Source organism: Zeus faber, assembly GCF_960531495.2.
Source record: "Zeus faber genome assembly, chromosome: 11".
In the NCBI taxonomy this organism is placed as follows: Eukaryota; Metazoa; Chordata; class Actinopteri; order Zeiformes; family Zeidae; genus Zeus; species Zeus faber.
The window spans coordinates 25,258,914-25,285,250 of record NC_137205.1 but is presented as its reverse complement, the minus strand read 5'-3'; the positions used below and the strand labels follow the sequence as shown (position 1 = coordinate 25,285,250).

The 26,337-nt window shown below is 43.2% G+C and overlaps 1 protein-coding gene across 1 annotated transcript; it reads left to right on the top strand.

The window, feature by feature from the left end:
- Window positions 1-1,333: 1,333 nt before the first annotated feature.
- On the top strand, window positions 1,334-17,503 carry shisa9b (shisa family member 9b; the record flags this gene model as incomplete). Its single annotated transcript, XM_080010077.1, has 4 exons — window positions 1,334-1,848; window positions 3,178-3,287; window positions 15,533-15,673; window positions 17,088-17,503. 4 exons carry the CDS (start codon window positions 1,334-1,336, stop codon window positions 17,501-17,503), a joined length of 1,182 nt encoding a protein of 393 aa, XP_079866203.1.
- Between the last annotated feature and the right edge of the window lie 8,834 nt (window positions 17,504-26,337).

Below are 26,337 nucleotides of genomic sequence, written 5' to 3'. Positions count from 1 at the left end.
TTAAAAGAAAAAAATATATTTATACAAATGTGATTCCATGCACAGATGAAGTTATAATATACAGTAATATACATTAAAATGATTATTATGATATAAAAATATTATACGATAACTTTATTATATAGAAAGGTATTATATTATTTTGTTTAATTGTCTCTTATCACTACTATGTATACAAAATGCAATATTCTGGAAATCTTGAACTAAATCAGCTATACCATAGTATTTATCCCAAATGAATTGCACTTCATGACTTGATTTGAATAACATTTTTCTGCCTATTTTGAATTCAACTCACACACACACACACACAGACACACACACACACACACACACACGCACAGACGCACACACACACACATTTATTATCTTGTGATTCCAGAATAATTTCAGAAATGGTTCCTGATGATCCATCATGTTGCATATAGCTGAATTTTTTGTTTGGATAATCAATATAATTATTTGACCTTCCGTCCCAAATCAATGTTTTGAATGAAATGTTATTTTGAACTGCAGTGTTTTATTTTCATTTGGAATGTTCATCCACATCAACCGTTTGCTGACCGCAACCTGCTGCGCCGCTTGTGTCAGATTCACCGCGGCCGCATTTCTCAACTTGCATAAGCCCCATCTTTGCATGGCGGACCCCGCCACCAACAAAGGAAACAGCACACGAGGGAGCACATGTGGAGCTCAAAAACATGAACGGCCGTTTCTTCAAAACAAACAAAAAAAACTGTCTTAAATGGGATTTGTGAAAAAAACAACAACTAAATAATCCTAGGGATTTCCACTTTAAAGAACACTTAACGCACGGACCACATGTGCGTTGTGCGGTTTCTCAGCCTCCCATTGGCTCCCACCGCTGAAAGTGCGGCGTCGCACCTTTCGCTTTTCCCAAATCCTCCCAAAACTCAGCGTGTTCGCGCTCCGCGGCCAGAGGAGCAGCAGCCGGGCTGGAGGCGACGCGGCGGACGCTCCGTTCGTTAGAGACGCGTCTCAAAGCGCCGGAGACGGAGCCCGTTCCCCGCGAACACGTCGGGGAATGTGACCCACTGACTAAATAAATAATTTAATTGTTTTTTTTTTTGGGTGGGGGTGGTGGTTTAGGATACTCCTCACCACGGATGGCCGTGTCTCGACTCTTCGGGGAGAGCTCGTGTAACAGGTCGGACACCGCCGCCAGCGACCGGCACACCGCAGCCCTCTCGTCTCCGGCAGCACCGCTGTGCCCACACTCAGGGTCCAGTTTCACGGCGTCGACCCGGTGCCGTACATGTGCAAAACAAACAACTTGAACCGCTCTGGGTCGCAGTGACAAGGTTCGGACGCCATGCGGGGCGCGGAGTTCCTCTTCGGCTACTTCCTGGTGAAAGTTCTGGTGTGCGACGCGGAGGGGGAGCCGGGGCCGCTGCTCGACGGCCTGATCATGGAGCCCGGCTTCAACTACTCCCGGGCGGCGGAGGACAGCCGGACCACGGAGACCCCGCACACGGAGGACCGCTGCCGGGGCTACTACGACGTGATGGGCCAGTGGGACCCGCCGTTCACCTGCCGCACCGGCAGCTACCTGTACTGCTGCGGGACGTGCGGCTTCAGGTTCTGCTGCGCCTTCCGCCGCTCCCGCCTGGACCAGACCACCTGCAAGAACTACGACACGCCGCCGTGGATGGTGAGCGGCGGGGCGCCGCAGAAGAAGGCGGACGCTGGGCTGGACGGCGCCATGGACAAGACCAACCTCATAGTGTACGTGATCTGCGGGGTGGTGGCCGTCATGGCCCTGGTGGGGATCTTCACCAAGCTGGGTCTGGAGAAGACGCACCGCCCGCACCGAGACAACATGTCCAGGTGAAAGGAAAAGCACTTTTGGGTCGTTACCGGAGCGGAGCTTGTCAGAGCGTTTAAGACGGCAACGCGCAAGTTGGTGTGTTTGTTTTACTCACTTTATTTGCTTTAAAAACAATAAAGCCAGACGAGACCGAACCCAACAAACCGAGCAGTGGCTGCAATAACTGATCACAGCGACGGAAGGAATTAGTTTCCCCCTTTGACATGAACATTCTGCCTCATCTTATCTTGTCTTATCTTAATTACCTGCCGGAGTTGGTCTGTTGCTCAGGTGTTTTGTAATTAACCCCTTACATGCTCCCCTTGCGCACGCTTGTACGTGGATTTTCACGTGTCACCGCCTGCCGCCTCATGTGAAAATGTTTTCACATGTGAAATCCATGTCCCGTGTATGGTGCTAAATGGTGCCCAATGGAAGCCTAACTCATCTAATGCACCCCAGGTGGCGTTGCTCCATGCAGCAGCTTTCCCAAATCCCCACTTTCCCAAATCCTCCCCCTAAAAGAAGGTGTTATTTTATCTTGTGTTTTTTTTCTAAGGGACGTCTTGGCCCATGGGAATATATATATATATATATATATATATATATATATATATATATATATATAATGAGACCCTGACAGAAAGTAGAACCAAATGGGGCATAGAGCAGAAATAAAAATAATTAATACCACCAACTTACCTAGAGAGAGAGGGGGACTTGGATCTTAGCGTTATACACATACTGTCGCTAAGGAAGACAATGTTTTCTTTGTGGATCATGTGTACTATGTGAATCATGCAAACAGAGAACCAATGGGGACCAGGGACGGACCCTTGAAGAACACCAAAAGTGGGAGTGGCCACAGATGAGGAGGGGTCACAGAGCACAGATGACACTGGATGTTAGATGCATATGAGACTCTAAGTCCATGGTGCAACCCTTGTTTTCTAGGCGACTAAAATATGTGGAGAGCCAAATACCAATAAATAGCTGTTAACAAAGAAAAGTAGATGAAGAGCCACAGAACACTTCCTTAAGGAATCAGTTTTTTGTGACTTAAAAACATGACAAATGTTTAAAGTGAGTACATATCTTTAAATGTTTAGGGGCAAGAAATGTCAAATGCATCAACGAGGCAGGGTGCTCTATGTCGTGTAAGGGCTCAGGAAAAATCTGGAGACGGATCGTTTCCATTTTGTTAATAATAATTACAAGATTGGCTTCAAGGACATTCTTTGGAGAGTAAAGTGTATGTAAAGTGAAGTGTCTGGCGGGGCAAGAGGTATTTGCCATATTTTGGGATTTTACAAATTCTAACTCCCTAAGAATGTACTTTGTGTCCACAGGGCCCTTGCCCAGGTGATCCGCCACCCTGCCACTGGAGAACATGATGTCATCGGCATGCACGGGCAACACTATGAGCACCTGCAAGCTCGAGCAATGGCTAACCATCTGCGTAAGTACACTTTAAGGTAATATATCAAGGGTGTTTTTTATCAAGTGAACATTTCTGGTGGTGACTTTCTAAGGATCGTGCGTCGATCAAAATGTCAAGTTTGACGACCCGAAAGGGGGATTGCTGTTGCTGAGCCAGACCTGCCAACCTGCACGCGTTTTGTGTTTCAACCACGCAATTCTTGGACAAAATACGCAGGTGCAAAATGCCAGCTCAATCTACGCAGAAAAAGAAAAATAATAAAAAAAAAACCCCAATATATATATATATATATATATATATATATAAAGATATGTATATAAATATATATAATTATTAAACTTTAGATATATATATATATATATATATATATATATATATATATATATATATATATATATATATGTCACCCTTGTGTTGGACCAGATGCTACAACCTTGTGCTTGTGGTTCTGTAACCCCCCCCTCCCTCTCACTCCCTCACTCACTCACTCACTCAACGTCCACTGATGTGGAGCGCAGCGGTACTTTATTATCCACCGAGGCGTAACACTGCATTGTGAGGTCAAATGCGAAGTGGGGGAGTAATAATCGCGCACAAATTTGACCATAACTTTAACATATAAAACGTGAGATGCACCGAGCGATCGGCCGGTGACGGGAATTGACTGGTTTTTAACTGGCCGATCAGTGTCGTGTAAATAAGATTCTGTGCCGGTCAAATTGACAGGGTTCAAGGTACAAGGTTTTGGCTCTTTGAGACTCGGTTTCTGATGATTCACTTGGTGAAATGAGTCGTTCGATTTGACTGGCTGAGCGAAGGAGGACTTCCAGTGAACGAGAGTGAGAAGAGTCGGCCATTTATTATTTTTTTTTGCAATGACTGGAATTTATTTTGGAATGGAAAGTATCATAAAAACAAAAAGGTATATTTGCACTTAAAAGTGAAAGAGACCTTCATCAGAAGTTTGAACTGGATGTTTCCATCTTAGATATACAGTATGTGTCCAGTTACAAGTTGCATCATACTGAAACGTGGTGACAATTCCATATTCTATTTTATTGGCACTCAGGGACAGTTTCATCTTCTATTATTGTTATATGTATTGTGAATAATGATCAATAATAAACACAGTGTCAAAATCAGAAATCTCATTATTGTGGTCACTGAAAATTGCAGCGGTGGTCTGTAGTGTGATCAGATCACGTGATGTGTTTGTCATTGACGTACAGCAGACATACCCAATGAGACCAAATGAGAAAATTTGATTTCTCCGGTCACGGATATAAACTCTGCATGAACGGACCACAATGTAAAATATATTTTATAGTCAATGTTTTATTATGAACATACAATTGAATGGAAATCGGAATCAGCAAGTCAGACTTAAAAAGAAAATTTGAAATCAAAGCGGCCAAGAAAATTCAATTGTGTATCTCTAGTTGGTAAACATGTTCGGTAACTTTACGAGATGATGCGTTTCCAGGGGAATATCCTCATGAGATAAATTTGTATATTACCCGTAGACTTGTTACTAGACGTCTACGGTGTAAATAACGCGACCGTGTCATTCAGCTGCGGTGACCCAAACGCCACGGAGACTCCCTGTTACACTGTTGTGGAACTCAAAATGTTTTCCCGAGGTTGTCAGGTCCACCGGAGCTAAAGCAAGCTGACATCATCCACAATCCAGTGCTCCAGTCCGGGCCGTCTCCTTCAAACTGTTAGAAACACAGAGGGATATCGGTCATGCCAATGTTGGTTCAAACGGTGGGCTGGGTGTTTGAAGATGTTTGTTAATTTGTGCTCTCAATCTGAAGCTCTCATCCAAAAAGCACAACAAGCAGCAGCACCGAGAGGTTACTGAGTTTAAGCCTCGATGTCGTGAACAATCTTCTGGAACGACCGATTTTTATCATGGAGTACGAAAAACACACAGAGCTTTGTCGAATTGATTGTTTCAAGTGTTAAAGAACATAATTTGCTGGCAACGGATAATTGCAAGATACTTATGAAAGGCTCGAAAAATCACTTTTTTTTATTTATTACAAATGCCGTGCAGTACATAGAAATACAGGACCAGAATAAGATGTGCCCTGTTGCACATAATGCAGCAAACACTTAACTGCCTTTAAAACACGACGAGTTCCACATGTGGGAGGGCAAAATAGATGCAGACGTAAATACGAGCCAGGATATGCAGCTATACTGCTATACAGTTCGCCTGAGGAATGCTTATCCGAAGGTGACGACACGGGGCGATGCCTGCGATTACCGAAAGGTTAAATTAATTTTATGGAGAATAATCACTGGAAGACGCTTCGCCCAAGTCCATTTCCCTCGCTTCCCCGCAAAAGCCGCTCGATAATCGCGGGGAGGGGTGACAGACACACCTACAGACATGCACATTCACCCTTAGTGTCTCGCTCTCTCTCTCTCTCTCTTTCTCATTCACTCACACACACACACACACACACACACACACCGGGTGACTAAGTGAGTAGTACAGTAGTAAGTACAGAAACTCAATCTTTGAAACATTAATGGCTCCAATTACATTGTCAGCGTGCTGCACCTTGGTGTTCCTTCATGAAGTGATGGGTGCAACGCCTCCCGCTGCAGAACAAAGCGCACCGTATGGGAGAACGGGGAGGAAAAAAGGGGGAGACGGGGAAGGAGAGTTTAAAATGCTCCGTCTTCATTTTCACGGATCACTCCCCCCACCCCCCCCCCCCCGTCAAGCACTTTAGGTAACATCAGCAGATGCTAAATTAGGGTTCGATAGATATCTTGTAAAATCCACCACAACTTAAAAAAAAAACCCTTTCCCCTGTTCGTTTGATAGTGTCAAGAAAAATGGATACCAATGCATTAATACTTTAGTACATGAATACCCGTTTAGCGGTATTAGATATTGAAATGAAAATCGAGTTCTTGAATGTGCGATTCAAAGCAAGATTCCCAAAATGTTTATCCCCAGTGGCCAAATAGTGTTGATATATGTTGAAAATGTTTGTAAAAATGTTCGATAGTTGAAGTAGTTGAATTACAAATGAGAGATTTGCTTTGTTTCAATCTGATATAACAATATAAGTATTGAAAAGGCAACAAAGAAACAATTAACAAATGATTTTTTTTCGGGAGCAAAATAAATCAATGGCGAGTGGTTCACGTTTCAGCCTTGAGCCTGTATTTCAAATTCATGATGAGGAACTGGAAGGACTTCGCCGGGAAAAGTGGTTTTGTTTTTTTTTTTTGTTTTTTTTTGGCGTTTTAACAAGACAACCCGCCGGTAAGGATGAAAGAATAATGAGAGATAAAAGGAGATAAAAGACCGTCTTGTATACAGCGTCGTAGCGCGACAGTGGTACGTTCTGAAATAATTAGTCAGGAGGACGGCTCGCCGCTCGTCAACATGTTTTCCGTCTGATTCCCTTCATTTTCTTTTTAATCGTGGGACTCGGCTCAGCGCCTGTTCTCTGCTCCCGGTAAAGTCTGGGAAGTCTGGTAGCGTGAACGCGCCAAGATCCCGCTGACGTAGATCTCACCTGCGGAGCTGCCCGGGCTTTTGGCCGCTCATAGTACTGTAACTGTACTGGCTTTTAGTACTTGATGGCACTATGGGGGTACTTTGAGAGTACTTTAAGAGCATTAAAGTACCAGTCGACACATCCGCCGATGCCAGTGTCGGCTGCAGCGGTTTCGAAGCACCAATTCGGAACGGACCAACACGATGGAGCCGACAACCCCATACCACCACGGGTTTGGACTCTTAAAGAAACTGCAGAAAATCACCGACACGTCAAAGCAAACTGTCGTTCGAATTTCGGAAGATAGGCACACGCTGTCGGCCGGGTTTGCGGCGCCGTCCTTTCTGGGGGGTCACGTCGCGCACGCGCGTTCGCGGCAGGAATTTGGGGACGGTTGGGCGGGAGCGCCCAGGCGCCGCAATTGAGCATGTCAGACGGCGCGTGAAGCTCTGAATTGAGCCGCTTTGTGCTTCGCCGCGGAGGGTGGAGGGGTTTCCGACCGCAGAGCCTGGACTCACGACAATGCCGCGTGATTGCTGGCACTTCACTGCCGGTTCCTCCATGCGTTTGCCGATACATGGTGGCGGTGTCCAAATATAGGAGATTCAAGATTCAAGAGGTTTATTCGTCACATACGTATGCAGTACATACGTTCATGCTTATACGCAGTGAAAGGTCTAAGAGGAGCGCCTGTGCAGGCAGGCACAGCGGGCGGCGCCACGTCACAACATGCAGTCGTTGATTGATGGTGCATTGTTATTTTCCACCAATCTGGTATCAAGCATCATATCATATATACAGGACTTAATAATGTTAATATTGAATTAATGAATGAATGAATGAATTAATAATTATACTTATATATAATCACACTGTATCAACAGGGAAAATACGTCCCATTGTGCCTCTGACCTAAGACATAGGATCTGGTTCTAGACCAGCACTGTCACCTTACCTCACTTAAAAAAAAGAAAATGGTTTGAATACGCCGGCTTTAGGCGCGGATGCAACCATTTCTTAGTTTTGGTTTTAATGAGGATGAGAAAAACGAGAGAGAGAGAGAGAGAGAGAGAGAGAGAGAGAGAGAGAGAGAGAGAGAGAGAGAGAGAGAGAGAGAGAGAGAGAGAGAGAGAGAGAGAGAGAGAGAGAGAGAGAGAGAGAGAGAGAGAGAGAGAGAGAGAGACAAAATATTTTTATCGCCAACTTGAAAAGTAGGGTGCCTGTAAATAAGAGTGCCCTTCTCCTTGTACCATTTATTTCAGGGCGTGCGGCTCCCAAAATACTCCCTTAAATCTTTGATGAGTTCCAGGGAGGTATCTGTGTCTGGAGCATTAACACTTATTTCCCGCAACAGACAGACAGTCTTTAACCTTACACGCTCCCACAAACGACCTACTTTCCTCCCCCGGCAGACACCAAAGCTGTGACTTTGACAACAGCACCACTGACACACGACTGACACATGACCTGACAGACAACTGACACACACCTGACACATACTTGACACACAACCTGACACACAAACTGAAACACACCTAACACACAACCTGACACACAAACTGATACACACCCTGACAGACAACTGACACACAAACTTATACACAACCTGACACACACCCTGACAGACAACTGACACACAAACTTATACACAACCTGACAGACAACTGACGATCAACCTCACACACACCCTGAGAGACAACTGATACACAACCTGACACACAACCTGATACACAACCTGACACACAACCTGACACACACCCTGACACACACCCTGACACACACCCTGACAGACAACTGAGACACAACCTGACACACCCTGACACACATCCTGACACACACCCTGACAGACAACTGACACACAAACTTATACACTACCTGACAGACAACTGACGATCAACCTGACACACAACCTGACACACAACCTGACACACAAACTGACACACACCTAACACACAACCTGACACACAAACTGATACACACCCTGACAGACAACTGACACACAAACTTATACACAACCTGACACACACCCTGACAGACAACTGACACACAAACTTATACACTACCTGACAGACAACTGACGATCAACCTGACACACACCCTGAGAGACAACTGATACACAACCTGACACACAACCTGACACACAACCTGACACACAACCTGATACATAACCTGACACACAACCTGACACACAACCTGACACACCCTGACACGCACCCTGACACACAACCTGACACGCACCCTGACAGACCCTGACACACAACCTGACACACAACCTGACACACAACCTGACACACACCCTGACACACAACCTGACACACACCCTGACACACACCCTGACAGACAACTGACACACAACCTGACACAAAAATCTGTTGACAGGTTTGCTCTCTAAAAGTTACTTTGCCATCCAAAAGCTCTGTCTGTCTGGTTCAGTAACCGAAAATGTTCTTTTTGTTTTGGCCCATTGGAGGGTTAATAAACCACGTACCGTATTCTTCGGGAGTTGCTTTGCGTCAATGTGAGAAGCATTGTGACTGAGCACGGTGAACAGGAATGGAACTTGTGGAACGGGCGCACCTGTGTGTGTGTGTGTGTGTGTGTGTGTGTGTGTGTGTGTGTGTGTGTGTAAGGTCATTCGACGGATCCTACATTTTTCAAATGGGAATGAAAGGGTGTGAGGTATCAGTGTGAAAGGATGAAGTGCGTTTTCTCCAATACATTGCTCAATCGGGGCTTGGAGGACTGAGCTTTCCCTTTACTAATTGAGTGCATTTGAAGGGATTGATAGAGTGAACGTACATTAGACGTAATGTCAGAAATAAAATGCATACATTGGTTTGGAGGAATTGTTTGAAGTGTGGAAAAGGGTTCTTTGCGACCGTTCTTGATAAAGCATCGTCAATAATTCCGCCGTCCTTCCTCAAATAATTAGCCCAGATCTTAAAGCTTCTCACTGACCGGCGGGGAATTAGGACCTAATTGACCTGAATTCTTTATTAAGCGGCTGTTTTGATCATGGTTCTTCCAGACAAGGAATAATAGTCTCCAAAAGCAGGAGTGTAGAAACGGACTCTTGTAGTAATGGGTCATTTTAGCCACTGATGAGCGGTTGATTCTTAAATATCTGGGATGTTTTACTACGCTTTTTCCAGCCTGAATGGCATTCCTGCTGAATTATAATATATTCATTTGAAGTTGTATCATTATTTATTTATTTTAAGATGATTTATTTCTCTAAGATTTAATTATCTGATATTGTTTTGATATTGTTGAATCGTTCTATATGGGGGGGGGGGGATAGGTACAAAAAAAACTTGATTTATTTTTATTTATTTGAGTCTGTTGTTAAATAGGTGTATGGGAACATGTGGTACGATATCAATTAAAGGAAGGAAAGGACAGAAGGAAGCCTCATATTTTATTGAGTTATTGACGCATTATGTATAATAAATAATTGTTTTCACACAAAATATCCAAACTACCACCACGTCCAGGCCTCTTTAGTCCCTCAGTTTTGTTCGTTCCACTGACCTCCTCTGGCTCAGCATTGTGTTGGAGGATGATGCTCTACACATCTGTTTGCCGTTGCCATGGCAGCAGGAAGGGGGCAGTCTCCTTGTTATGCACCCCTCAATTAAGCAGATGTATACTGTAGGATAAGTACAGTGTTGCAAAGGTCAGCCATGACTCTCAATGTGGGTCTTCCAGAAAGACCCACCGCTCCAAGAATCACTCTACTACGTTGAAAAAAAGGATTTATTTATCTCTCTACCTATTTTTTTCCAATCCTCGATATCCTGGAAATTGGATCACGAGGCTACAGTGTTTGGGCTGTTTGACGAAAATTACTTCAAATTAGGTCATTAAAGGTAGAATTTACATACTGCATGTTCTGCATTATTCAGCCTAATGTTGATTACGTTATTGTGATTATATGTGCTGTAATGATGTGTTTAGATGATATGTCAGCAATGTCCTTGATATATTCCTTTATTATCTGGTCTTGACTTGTCGACCCCCTGGATGCACCGGCTTTTGTATTCTTTCCAGGAAGGGAATAATAACAGATCACTTGTTCGTCACAAGCATTGATGTTAAGCAGGGAGGTAAAAGCACATCATAACATTGCAGATATTCATTCGTTTTTGAAATATTCAATGCATCATCATTTCCAGTCAACACCGCATTGGCGTGCAGGATCAATGTTGACTAAAAACCTTTAAACCTGACTTTTCATCTTTCAGATCGTCTGATCTTCTGTGCCAGACGACTGCATTTTCTGAATTTATGTTTTGAGAAAGCATCACACGTTTATTTGTAAACCACGACTCAAGGACAATCCACAAGGGCAAATGCTTTGTGCCGGCCATAAAAGCGATTATATATGAGAAAGAAAGAATAAACAGAAAACAGATTGATACAATAAAATCACACTGTAACAACTGTTACTGCACTGTTACTACATAGTGTTACTACACTGTTATTTCACACTGCTACTACACTGTTACTATACCCTGTTACCACCTGGTTACTCCACTGTTAGTGCACACTGTTACTACACACTGTTACAACTGTTACCACTGTTACTATAAACTGTTACTACCCTGATACTACACACAGTTACTTCACAGTTACTACACACTATTACTACCCTAACAATACACTCTGTTACTACGCAGTTATTACACACTGTTACTACCCAGATACTACGTATTGTCACCACACTGTTACTACACACAACAAAGTATAAAAAGAAAAAATTAACAGATAGATAGATAGATGGATAGGTAGGTAGGTAGATGGATAGATGGGTAGATAGATAGATAGATAGATAGATAGATAGATAGATAGATAGATAGACAGACAGACAACAGTTATTTAATCAGGGGACGAGAAAAGCCCTCATTCACAATGGTGCCCTGCAAATACATTATCAAAATCAAAATAAGTTATACAATGGAAACTGTAATAATTTTAAAATCAATCAAAGCATAAATACATCGCAAACACAAGACAAATGGCTTACAAAATATACCCCAAATACACAAAGAAAAAGACAATAAAACAAGTGCATTACACAGGAGGATTCATTATATAAAAGGTCGTTCAACAGAAGGTCAAAATATTTTATGGTTAAAAAAATTGTCCAACTTAAGGGAGTCCTGAAGCTTATTGCACCTATAAGGAGCATAATAGCAGAATGCTCCTTTTTCCGAGTTCTGTATTCATATGGTTTACCTAAGGTAATGCATTCTTGTGAACGAGTATGGTGTCCCATATTGCTAAGTCTTAGAAGTGATGATAGATAAAATGATAGCTTAAAAAAGACAGGGCTGTCCCCTTAGAGTGGTAAGTGATGGCCACCCTACCTTCTCAGAGGGGATACAATGTTGGGTTCTAAAGCTCACCTGTAATAAATCTCAAGAGAACTGTGATACACAGCATCAAGAGGCTTGAGGGTCTGGGCAGCAGCATGCATGTAAATTACATCTGCATAGTCAAGCACTTATAAAAATGTTGCCTGTACAATCTGCAACCTACTGCTAAAAAGTGAAGCACTGCTTATTTCTAAGAAAAGAAACTTAATTGAAACGTAAGCTTCTTAGTAGGTTCGTCAACATGAGTTTTAAAAGATAATTTTAATCTCACCAGATACCTAGGTAACTTGTAACTTGTATGGGACGTTTAAACTTTGAGCCCCAGTTATTGTACTGATAGTAAAACTTGAAGGATTTTAATTTGGGATCTGGTGAAGAGCATGTAATTAGTCTTATCTGGATTCAGTAGAAGCTTAACTTTAATCCAGGACCTTATAGCTAGAAAATCTGACTTTGAATTAGACAAAGCTTTTTCAACAGAGGAGTAAATAGATGAATAGATAACTGTGTCGTCAGCACAATAATGAATAGAGCTGTTTCTAACCATTGAGCCCAGGTCATTCAAATACATTGTGAACAGGATCGGGCTGAGTGTTGAGCCCTGTGGCACCCCTTCACTCAAGCAACTATTGCTTGAGGTCTGCCTGTAGATTACTGCGAAACCAGTTTGATGCATTTTTGTCAGAACCAACTGATCTAAGTCTATCCAATAGAAGAGTATGATCCACTGTGTCAAATGCTTTGGACAAATCAATGAACAGGGCAATATAACACTCCTTCTTATCCAGGTAACAGACATACTGTATATCATTTACTACCTTACATGCTGCTGTCAAAGAACTATGTCCAGGTCTGAAATCCGACAATGCATTAGAATATTGATGAGCTTTTCTAATATTTTGGCCAAGCAAGACAGTGTAGAGATTGGGCGGTAGTTATTTGGATCGATGGTGTCGCCGGCTTTATGCAGAGGCAGTACATGTGCTGCTTTCCACACTTATATCTTGAATACACCTGGATATACAAGAGTTAAATGAATAGTATGTGTTAAAGGATCAGCTATAATAGGTGCAGCCAAAAGTAAGAGTCTTGTTTTCAAAGGGTCTGCTCCAATAGACTTTTTTTTTTTGGTCAATTGAGGCCAAGGCATCAAATACCTCCATAACAGAGAACCGGCTGAGGGAAAATCTTACCCTAAAAGGGCTATTGCTATTACAACTGCGCTCATCCTTTACTGAGGTGGTTGTAGATAGAGTTGGGTTTTCAAACGGGTGACCAGAAGAAATAAAATGACTTTTAAAGGACAAGGACATCATTTAGAAAAAGATGCTTGGGTAGGGAGAAAGCATGACCATGATTTCGTGCCTTCATTGTTTTCCAAAATGTTGCTGGATTACTACTACAATAGGACAGGGTATCAACAGAACAACGTGACGTAGCACTTCTAACTGCCCTGACACATTTGTTTGTCAACTGCCTAAAGATCTGCCAATCCACAGAGGACTTTAAACCTCGTGCTTTTGACCATGCTACATCCCTTAACCTTAACCTCTCAGAGATTTCAGCTGAGAACCAAGGATAAGTTAAATTTTTTATTCTGTACTTCTTTAAGGGAGCGTGCTTATTTTCTAAGGAGTTAAAAACATCCGTGAAATGGCTTAGGGCTAGTTCACGGCCAGGAATACCACATAACCTTGTGCTATCACTGAGAAATAAATCATGAAGTAAAGCCTGCTCAGCAAAATTTTTAAAGTCTCTCTTTACAATACGATGTGGTGGAACCTTTTTTTTTTTTGTCCGAAATCCCCAATGCAGAAAACTTGACAATGACCACTCAAGTTAAGGGAAACACACCACTGGCTGTGAATTTGTGTTCCTTGTTCGTTAGGATTATATCGATCGTGGTCGACTTTTCTGGATTTCTGGTTTCTGGCCAACTAGGTGAAGAAATGAGCTGAGTTAAAATTTATTTCAGTACAATGATTTTTTTTTTTGCCCCCAGAGGTAGAAGATAACCAGGCACGGTTAAGGCCACCCATGAACAAAACTTCAGAGGCCTCATGCACAGATATAGAATTCACCAATTCATACAAGGCACTTTGAGAGCGTAACACAGAGACAGCAAAAGAGTTATTTACAAAAATCGAACCCACCCACAATCGGTCCACCCTATACACGGTATATTGTAACCATCAAGTGCAATGACATCATCCTTAATTTTTCACTCAACCAGGTTTCTGTAAGTATTAAAAATTGTAATATCTGGATTGGTTTGTTGAACCCAGATTGTGATAGAGTCCGGTTGTGGTACCAAGCTTCTAACATTCATGTGGATTAAGCCAAGACCTCTGCGGTTTAGGGAGTCAAGAGCAGTATCAATTAAACGTTGATAAGCAGTCTCACTTCTCAAACCAGGCCCTCGTCATAAAATGAGTCACAGGAAATTAACTTTGGATCGCCAGTATTTACACCATTTTGACCGTTTGACCATGCCACTTGCGAGTGGTAATACCAATACTCCGGATGAAATTAGACGGAAAGCAATTCGTAATGACGTTGTACAGTATGTGCTATAGACAAAGCTGCTGTTGTTAGAACAAGAAAGGCGAAGAGAAGGCTCATAGTCAGTCGGTAGAGAACTTGCATGAATGTAAAGTCAATTTTAATATTGGCTGGATACAAGACTTGGACCTGCATGTTAGGGTGAAGGCCACCGTAGTTAAAGAGTTCAGTCCGATTTTAAAAATAAGGAAAATTGTAAATGAAGGCAATGTCACTACTGCCACGGTAGCCAGATGTGGAGTTGGCGTAGACGACTGACTGAAGCGCTTACCCCGCTGATGTTTGACCTTGATCAATGTGTCCGTGGGTCTGGGTTGGAATGAGCTCAGGTTTGGGGTTTGGCTCCAAGGCACAGTTCCTCTCTCAAAACCCGCAGGGCAACAGGTGGAATCCTTGCCTCCCGTGGAAAGGAGGCCGGTCCACGGGAGGGCGGCATCAGAAGCCGACGCCAGGAAATCCTCACGGATACCCAACGCACCCGGGACCGATATGTGTTTGGCCTGGGCGGCGGCAACAGTTGTCCGACCTAAAATAAGTCTGTCCTTTTTCCTGAGTTCCTCCTGCAGGCGGCAGATGTCTGCTGAGAATGAAAGCTGTGGGAAAATTGTCGTCGGTTTAGTGTTCATGCACTGAAAGACCGACAAGCACGAGTAGCATTTGACTAAAAGTGAAAAAATTGACGGCGAACCAAACGTGGATGTTCGGCGCGTGCGGAAGGCACGGCAAAATCGAATCCCTCAATTTACAAACGTACGGTTTCTGTTTGTGTCTCTTACATATCGTCCTCCACCTCTAGAGGGAACCCAGTTGAACAACCTGGGTGCAGGCTCTGCGCTGCTGACACATCCCTACCCCGCTTTGGGACAGATCGCCAGCCCGTACGAGGAAGAGCTGACCAACACCGACCTCAACAAGTACGCCTCGCTCAAGGCCGTGGGTGAGAAGGGTTGTTTTAAATCTTTATTATATCAAATTATCTCCATCATGTGTTTTGATGTGGTTTTCATGACTGAAATTATACAATCCCTCTTGCGAATCATGTTATTGTTGTCGTTGCAGCAGACATTCTTAGGATATTTGGTGTATTTTTGTGTTATTTATTCATGCCTTTGGCAGCTAATTGTCTCCTTTATCCATGAAAGCGCTCCAACATACAAGACAAGTTTCCAAAATAGAGACAGAGTTTCATGAATGTGAAATAAGAAAAATATGGACTATTTTGACTGCGGATTTGAAGATATTTATGGTTCTGCATGTGATGTTGTGGAGCACAGCGAGACAGGCTTCTTTTTTTGGGACGTGCCTTAATCAATAAGATGAGATTAGCAGCTCTCCCCACTGAACGGGTGACAGCTGCCAGCCTCCATATGCAGCATGTGCGACTAATCAGGCTGGAGCGCGGCAAGATGAACAGCAAACACTCTGCTCAGTTCCCTCCAGTGTGAGTCCACTGAAGCACTGTCAGACACACCGATCATTAGGGGAAAATAGAGGAAATCTTAACCAATAAGCACTGCTGCTGCCGCCGCAAAGACGATGAGTGGTAATCAGAACACGGATGAGTGCAATCCAAATCTACAACATAAGCCTTGTGTGTCACTCTGATGTGGCTGGAGTAACAGTACGTTAGACAACACCTTATCTGAGTCCGAATTGACACGCCGCTTTGGAGGCAGCACTCGTCACATTATACCAACACCAATACATTGATCTATATACTTGGTAAGTTTAACATGCAGAAAATGTCTAATTGGCAACAATATTGATAATATTCTTACAATAATGATATAATAACAAGTGGCAACAATATTGCCATGATGCATCTGACCCTCTTACGAAAGAATCGTGTATTTTCAAATGCTTATTTAGTAGTGGTAATTGATCGTCTGCAAAATTTGGGCAAGTCCCACCTTCCTCAACTACTGTAGAATCCCAAAAGTAACGTCACCTTCCGGACACTTATAGATAGCATGCCTCGGTATGAAAAGTCCCCTAACGACACATTTTAAGCGTTTTCCATCAAATATGTTGGGGACCAAGCTGTTAGCCCCAAGGACCTGCAGGTTACATTTCCAAAAGAATGATGGATTTCATTCACCCAAAATAAAAGTTCAGTTAACGAGGATAGGCCCAATCCAACGAAAAAGTGTATCATGCCGGAAGTAATAGAAGAGGTCAACTAAACACAATGATACTCGGAGCTGTCTTGGCGAAGTTTGTCCGAGGAAATGGTCCATAGCAACAGGTTGCTAAGCACCGATTGGGGGATCACTATGTCAATCACTCTTTGGCAAACAGTGGCAAACGGCAATTATAATGCTGTTGTGTATTTTGCATTCACATTTTTTTAGCTGAGAAGACCAACGAAACCCTCAGTAGTCGCCACCTGGTGGAGATGACGGCCAAGGGCGTCCTTCCCATGGAGCCCTTGGACATGGAGCCGGAGCCCAGTAACCCCTACAGTCTGCCCAGGCGCTCCTCCGCCGGTCACAACAGGCACGGACACAAATCCAGGAGCTCAAAGACTCTGAACTCTCACTCCCCGATGGCGTACGGCCCCGGGGCCATTCCCAGCCCCACGGCCAGCCCCGGCGCCAGCCCAGCCCAGATGCTGCTGAAGGGCTGGGAGGGAAAGCACCAGGGCCACTACCACCACCCCAACGCCCCCAAGAGACACTATAGGGGGGAGAAGGAGCTGCACACCATCCGCTACATCCCCACACAGCCCTACTTCGTCACCAACAGCAAGACCGAAGTGACTGTCTGAAGGACGCCCTGAACTCTAGGAACAAAATGGGACACGAAGATGGACTAGAAAGTAAAGGTTGAATGGAAGGACGAGTTGGACTGCCATTAAGTCAAGACTGTGTAGCTCTTTTCCTTAAAGGGTCAAACTGGCATAAGATCTAATTTTAGCTCTTCTCCTAGTCAGCACACACGTGGTAAATTTACTCCTGAGCATTTTCCTGACATTCGCTCACATTTTTCGATGTTTTTATAATATTTTTTTTACATTTGTCTGTTTTGGAAAATGTTAACGATATGATGAGAAACCTACCATAACATGATCAATTACAGTAACATATTTTTGTAAAAACTTTAATTTTTTCATATTTTGTAATTTTGGTAATGTTTGGATCCACCTTTTCAAATGGGATGAACAAACAGAGAGCAAAAATAAAGATTAAATTGAATGAAATTACATAAAATTTAGTAACTTGGCCAAAATATGTCACTGTTATTGTCAGCAGCACTAGAAGTTCATATTAAGGTAGGTTTATCACCATACGATTAGAATTTTCCAAAATGCTAAAGTGAAGACAATATTAAAAAAAATCTAAAAAGGTGAGGGAATAGTGAAATAGTGAGGGGTAATGTTAACAATATGATGAGAAACCTGCCATAACATGATCAATTACAGTAACATATTTTTGTAAAAACTTTCACGTATGTGCTGACTAGTAAATGTGCTAAAACTCCCCTTTTACGCCAGCCGGGTCCTTTAAGGCATTTGTGGTGTGGGGGTGGTGTGGTTTAAGCAGCCACACCTGTCTTGGGTCTAAGTAATTGGGCCCAGGATAAGAGGTGCCTGTACGCCTGTTGTTTATCAGAGCAGTCAACGAGCAACAGGTAAACCACCCATCCCTCACAAACACACGGGCAGAGCCTTTGTTATGACAACGTTCCACCTGCTCCCGGCTTGTTATGTCTTGCCGCTCTCTACAATAAATTGGTTGTTTTTACCATTACTGCCTTTGTCTCTGTGTTGGCCCCAAGAAAAGCCACTCAGGCAGTGTTGCAGTTTCTGCCACAAGCCCCCCCACTCCCCCCCCCCACCAAGCAGAGGAAACAAGAAGAAGAAAAAAAATGCCTGGACTCAGAAACAGGGCTCCTATATGTTAAACAACCGCAAGTAACAAACAAAAGTGGCCAAAAATGAGCCCTGTCCCCTTTTCAGGAGACCTGGAACCCTGGAACAACACGGCCCATGGGCCGACCCTCCCCCAGGGCGACAAGATAGACTCCCTTCCTCTCTTCCGGAACATGGGGCCTTGGGCTGCTGTGCTGGCTGGTTGTGGTGTAGCCAGGCTTGGCTGTTGTGGTGGCGGCTTGGAGGGGTGGCCTGGCTGCTGGGCTGCTGGGGGTCCGAGCGGTGGCTGCTTGGAGGAGTCACTATCTGCCCGCGGTTTCCAATGGTGGCTGCTGCGGCTGCTTCTCCCTCTATCCTCTGCTGGACATCTGCCGTGTGCTGCTGCTGCCAGTCGGGAGAGGGCTGGTGCTGTGGCCCCCCCGTTGACCTGCTGGTGGCTCCGGTGCATCTTCGCCCGGCCCTTCTGTGTCCCTTTCCTGAGCTGGGAGCCCCACATTGGGCGCCATGTAGCAGTTTCTCCTGCCACGACACCACCTGAATGGCTTTTCTAAGGGCTCGCTGACACAGAGACACAGGCAGTGATGGTAAAACACACAGTTTTTTGGAGAGAGTAAGAGCAAGATGGAGCATATGGAACGTTGTCATGCCGAAGGCCCTTCCCGTGTGTTTGTGGGGATGGGTGATTTACCTGTTGCTCTCTGATTGCTCTGACAAGCAACAGGCGTACAGCCACCTTTGATCCCGGGGCCAATCACCTAGGCCCAGGACAGGTGTGGCTGTTAAAACCACACCACCCCCACACCACAGCATTTTTTATGGATCAAAATGGCCTGCGATGTGTATATATCTATATACATACTGTATACTGTACAGTATATGGTTGCCAGTTGATACACAAGCCTCCTGGAGATGAAGACTAAACCCTCACACCAAACCTCACAACTCAAAGGTCTATTTAACACAGTGAGTATTATATCACAGACTATATTCATTTAACCAAACTTCCTTAAGAAGGAAAACACTAAGATGACTGGTCAAGACAAGGAAAGGAACTTTGCGGTAAATAGGGCACGTGAGAATAAAGTAAACATGTATAATGTTGTCACTAAAGTGAGAGATTTCAATATTTATCCATCCATTTGTATTGTTATTCAAAATGAATAAAATTCCAATAAAGTTCCCAAATCAAACATACAACCCGGACAAATCTTTTTATAAAACTAGAGCACAGTAGAATGCAGACATCTACTTAACACAGTACATCTACCTGTTAAAGGTAGAATATCATTTTAGCTGAAGAGCTAAGCTCCACCAGCACTGGTCGCACAAAAAGGTCCTTGGTGCACAGAGTGGAAAAACGGAATAATTAAAGGATCGGCCGTCTTTTTTTTTTGTCCCAATCCGATCTCGCTTGAGTTTGCGAGGCTTAAACCTTTGCCACGTTGGATTGTACTGAAGCGCAGTGAGAAAGCTGCAGCAGAGTGGTGAGTTCCTCGGGAGGAAAGCGCACAGTGAGGTTGGGTTACTTTCACTTATAGCCTGCTAACGTGAATATTATTTTATATATTGCTATGCCTCGGATGGGAAATTTAATAAGGCTTGCGTTGGAAGGCAGTGAAGGTATCCTTTAATAATTAGGCTGGAGCCCTTTTTGAGGCTGTATTCCTTGAAAAAACAAAATTTCCACAAGTGAAAAATATCGCTGTAGTGAACCTGACCGTCCACCCCTCCATCCATCCAGATCCACCCGAATCCCATCAAAGCCGTTCATACCGCAGCGGCTCCCTTTACATTTAAGCTGTGTCATTTTATGTATCCCCCTATTTCCAGTATTCCCCTGCTCATTCGTTTAACTACACGACCACGTCCCCAAAGCCAAGAACAAACCGACCCTTTGCCAAGCGTCCCCACGCAGCTACAGAGATAAGCGTTTGACGCCTTTTGTTCTCCACCCAAATTGATCCACGGCAGCACATTGGCGAAGTGCGGCCGCACATTTTAATCGATGCAGCACTTCATCTATTTCAAAATGTTTGGGAATAAATACATTTCCCTGCCATGCACAGCCATGACCGCGCATTCTTCCCCCGCACTCACCGAGGCATTGTTCAACTGGCTTGTGTTGGAAGTTTCATATTTATTATTCCTCATATCCGTGCTTGCAAATCTGCGAGCTGCAAACATGACGATGACAAGAACGAACTGGTGATGCAGGCAGCAGAGACTAATAATAATAATAATATAATGTAATAAACAAAATAAATGATACACACATAAAGAAATGATAATATAGTGCACAGGATTGATATAAACAAATATGTATCATCTCCACTGGTGATCTTGGGTTTTGTAATGGATTTTCTTGGAGCGATATGCAATAACTCATCAATACTACTCAATATTGAATGTACTCCTTTTATTCAGGATTCAAGATTCAAGAGTTTATTTGTCACATACATATACATACACATGCATACAGTATATCTGTTGAGTTTTCTTATCCGACTAAAACCATCTGATAAAGGGACACAATTTTGATGTGTATTATGCATAGCATTGCAAACGTTTTCAGAGCTAAACGCATACACTGTACATATATATTATGAGAGCATACACATATGCTTAAAGGGATACATCCAATATATTTCCCCAAAAAGCTGGAGTAGCCCTTTCAAAAGGCGGCAAGATTAGCTAGAAATTGGATGGGAGAGGCTGAATTCTTCAGATCATCACACGGAAACAAACACGACATAATGGGAATCACTTTCATCATAACCGGACTTGTATTTATAGTTGTTGTAAAGATGCTGGCACCTACGTATATATCTCAACGTGCAGCGAGCGGGTGTTTCAAGAGCATCGTACCGGGAGTCCATGACTCCCATCCCAAAACGTAGAATATCCAACGTTGTCCAGGTCTGGTGTTGAATGTCCCTGAACAATGTACCTCCCTTGCACTGTTTTTGGCATCGCACAATGTCACCTCTGCATGGACGGGGTTGTTGGAAAGGCAACGCGCGGGCGTCCACGCCGGACGCTGATGATGTTGAGGCTGATTTAAGAGTTTCAGCAGAACATGAAAAGACGCTGTCCCGAGCAGGGGAACTGTGAGTCCGGGGACTGCTGCGTTATAATATGTTTTTTGGGTTTTTTTTTTTTATGAAAGCCAATCCCGTATGTCCCCAGAACATTCCATCCCTCCCCCCTGAAATGACTTGATTTGATAAAAAAATAAGATGAAATAAACACATTTGTGCGTTAAGACGAAATAGCTTTTGTCATTATGTTGATGTCGGGTTAAGCTGATTTGCTGCACAGATTAGCCGATTGGATGATTGTTTTTTCTGTGTTTATTTAACGTAACGTTAAAGTGAAATCAGGTTTTGAAGTGATTTGTCAGTTTTTTCGTCATTGCTTTGTTAATGTTAAAATTATTCTCCGTAGGAAAACGACAAATCCTTGATCAGGGTTGAATGTGTTTTTCTACATTTTGCTGCAGCACATCAGTTTTAAATCATGGGCCACATGTGGATATTATTCCATCCACCCTTCCCCAATCCTCCATCCATCCATCCATCCATCCATCCCTCCCTTGTCAACCATCATCGATCCATCCATCCATCAATCCATCCATCCATCCAGCCGTCCACCCATCTGGCCAGCCAGTCATTCAGCCAGCCAGCCATCTATCCATCATCCATCCCTCGTCAACAATCATCCATCCATCCATCCAGCCGTCCAGCCAGCCAGCCAGCCAGCCAGCCAGCCAGCCAGCCAGCCAGCCATCTCTCCATCCATCCATCCCTCGTCAACCATCATCCATACATCATCCATCCCGCAATGCTCCACCCCTCCATCATCATCCATCCATCCATCCATCCATGCATCCCGCAATCTTCCACCCCTCCATCCATCCATCCAGCAGGTCAGCCAGCCACCCACCAATCCATCCATCCAGCCATCTGTCATCCACCCTTCCATTTATCCACCCATCCACCCCTCATCAGCCATCATCCATCCCTCCATATATCCATCCATCCACCCATGCACTCATCCATCCATCCATACATCCATCCACCCAGCGAGCCATGCATACACACACACCCATCCATCCAGCTGTCCAACCATCGCTCCATCATCCGGCAATGCACTCATCCATCTATCCATCCATCCACCCACCCATGTACCCACCCATCTATCCACTTGTCCATCATTTATCCATCCCTCCCTCCCTCCCTTCATCCAACCATCTATCGACCCAGCCACCCCCCATCCATCCACAATCTATCCATCCATCCATCTATTTTTCCTTAATCCTTCTTCAGGTTTTCTATCCTATAAATACCCAGTTTAATTATAATAATCACATTGGAGCCTTTTTGAAGAAGGAGCGTCTAGATTTTAAGAGGGAAAGGTTAAATGATTTTCAATACCACGAGTCAAGCGGTCGCACTCAGTGCTACCCAGAAGGCTCAGCTTTTCTAATGCACTCCAGGATTGATTAGCAGTAGTTGTAGCAGTAGTGTATAGCACTTCTTGAAGTGAATGTCGCTCTCATGTGGAGTATTCAATACAGTCTTATCTCTGAGGACCCGGGTGAATAAAGGAGCCGCCTGGATCGACCGCCCCTTGCCAGGCAAGTGCCAAGAATGAATCAACTCCGGAGAGGTTTGGGGGAATGTGGTGTTTGGGGATCGCCTGCTTTTGTAGACAACGACAATGACATACAGAAAAAAACAAAAACGAAATAAGTAAAATAATATATATGTACTGTATATGTCTGATCGATAATAATTGATAATTGTACTTTAAAATTATCTTTATTTATAGCAGTAGTGATTGGCTGCTTAATTAGGCCAGCACATAAGGTCTTGGGAGCTTGTGGCGCTGTCAAGTTGTCTGACAGGACTTGCTCAGCAAGCTAAACATCATCTATAATTATTATTATTTCATTAAACCTTCTACTGCAGAATTTGAGATTTTTTTCATTAAGAGCGATAGATTTGCATTTGCAAAAAGGTTAGGAAAGTTTTCCCAAACAGTATTCACAATAATTTAGATTTTTTTGGGGGCCACAGTTTTCAGCCCTTGATCTTAAAATTCCACTCAGTGAACAGAACCTTCTTGGAATGACGCTATTTTGCATGTGTGAATGATGCAACATGTAGAAAGACTACGAGAACCCTCTTTAATGGCATGTTTCACTCTTCTACTACTTGTTTGAGCATTTAATCAATTTAAATCAAGTTACTGCGGATGAGTCCTGTTTACAGCTGGACTTTTTAGCAGAGCTTCAGTTTTAACAAGCCTCTCGGAGCATTTTCAATTTCTTCAAAATGCCAAGAGACACGCTTTTTAATTAGCAAATGAGCGAATGTTTCCTGCTGCTGGACTAGTTCCCCGTGGAAATTAAAGCAACACAATAACCTAATTCAGTCAGATGGGAGGACAGAGCTGTGAACCGCTGTGGAGAAAAAAAAAATATATTTATTCTTCCAGTGCAATGGCAGGTTTAAGCAAAATACACAATCCTAACATTGTGTAATTGAAGATAATGTAGGAGTTTGACATGGATTAAACCGCTGCCGGGTCGTAAAGTAAGAACGATTAATTCACAAAAAGTCTTGTGAAATAATACAAGCAGAGGTTAAGGTTCAGACTCAGAGAATCCCCCAGGAGTTTTCACTGGCTGTGGGTTATAATCAATTTCCTTAAAGGAAATCTTCTGTGATTCTAGTATTACCTTCACAGTGCATATTATTACATGAAATGAGAAAATAAAAGTTTGTGGCTACTCTATTTGTCTGTAGAAGCATTCTCCCCAATATATTCATTACAATTATACCTGTGACATATAGTACATGATGTAATATAATGCAGAAATGAGTGAAGAAGGCAGAAATGAATCTAGACCTGTTGTTCTCATCTGGCCAAGCCTCAAGAATAAGAATAAGAGCTCAAAACAAAGTAAATTATATAAAATAAAATAATACAAATAAAAAAGAATACATTTGAATAAAATCAAATATAAATCTAACCCTTAGCAAGTCATTCTCTGAGCTTCCAAAATACTGTTTTATCCGAAGACGCCTAACCAAAACGGAAAAACGATCCAGTTTTGGACCGGCACCCAGTGGTTGAGAACCCACCCCTGCTTCTCTGCTCCGAAGGTTGCAGAGAGGTCACTGGCCTGCACCTGTCCGCTCTGCTTTTAAGGCCCCGCTGGTTCCCCACAAGGCCCGCCGTGGTGCTCCCCTGGCCCACCGCTGAACAGGATGAAGGAGCTGCTCCATTTCTCGCAGACGTGTCTGTTGGATCTGGTCATTTCCCACGGCGCTCCCGCTCTGATTCCGCTTCCTTTTGACCCGCTCGTTTTCTGTACCAGCCCTGAGGCGGTCCTCTCTTTGCGGAAACCGTTTGGGGGGGCCACTGGTGCCACTGCGGGCCCTTGTAAAAAAAAAAACCAAAAAACCAAAACCTGTTCATGAGCTTTTTTTTCAAGCAAGCAATGACTTGAAGGAACATTTCATATGAAAAAGCTGCTCAGATGCCTCGAACACATACCTGCTATATTTTAGGCAGTGTGTTTTGATGTGTTCTGGTCCCAGAGAAGGAGCTTTAGAGCACACCAACCTGAGGAAAGTTTTTTCGAGGGTTAGGTTCGTGGATGGATGGATGGATGGATGGAGGGATAGGTGTGTGAATGAATGGATGGTTGGATGGATGGATGGATGGATGGAGGGGTATGTTTGTGGATGGATGGATGGATGGATGGATGGAGGGTTAGATGGGTGAATGAATGGATGGATTGATGGATGGATGGAGGGCTAGGTGTGTGGCTGGATGGATGGGGTTTGATTGGCTTTATGATCACTGCACTGTTCTTTACACAACTTTAACACACTTTTAAAATTATTCTATTTCTACCTTATTAAAGCCACACTTTATACACTGTACATGTAGTAATAATTTAGTAAGTACATAGTAATAATGTATACTTTATATACTATAATTGATCCTGTGCATGGAATCACACCATTGTATATTCTGTATATTTCTATATATTTCGCTATTTGTGTTCTGTATTTTTGTCTATTTCTTTATTTTAGGCGATTTTGAATTGAATTGAATGAAATGAAATGTATTTTATTCAGACTGTTGCTGTTATCTATGTTCATTTTCTGTGTAGAAACCAGTCCTCACCAAAACAAGTTCCTCTTATATGAAAATTGTACTTGTTGGAATAAACTTCTTCCTAAACTCTTTTTGTGCCGGCTTGGGGTGGTATCATTTAACAGCGCTGTTATTATTTTATCCTCTCTTGGGGGGGAGGGGAATTGGTTTCAGCTTAATTTACTTTTTTTTAATTGCAAAATTTTAAAATATTCTCAACACATACAATTTGCTCCACCTCCCCATATTTTCCCATTATAAATGCTATGGCAGGCGAGATAAGGTTAATGAAATTTTGGAATTAGTTTGGGCTTATGTCCTCTTACATAAAACTTATATTCCAGCAACCATTTGAAGTGTCAAAATGAAGGACAGTGACCTCTTGTATTGTACATTGCACATGTGTGTATTTTCTAAAGAAACATATTGAGAACCAGGAACGGGGAATTAACTGCTGAGCTGAAACAACTTGTCATGACTTGTTGACAAAACACAAAGTAACATCCCAAACAAAAAAAAAAAGGGAGAAGGGATGAAAGAGAGCGACTGAGTCTCCA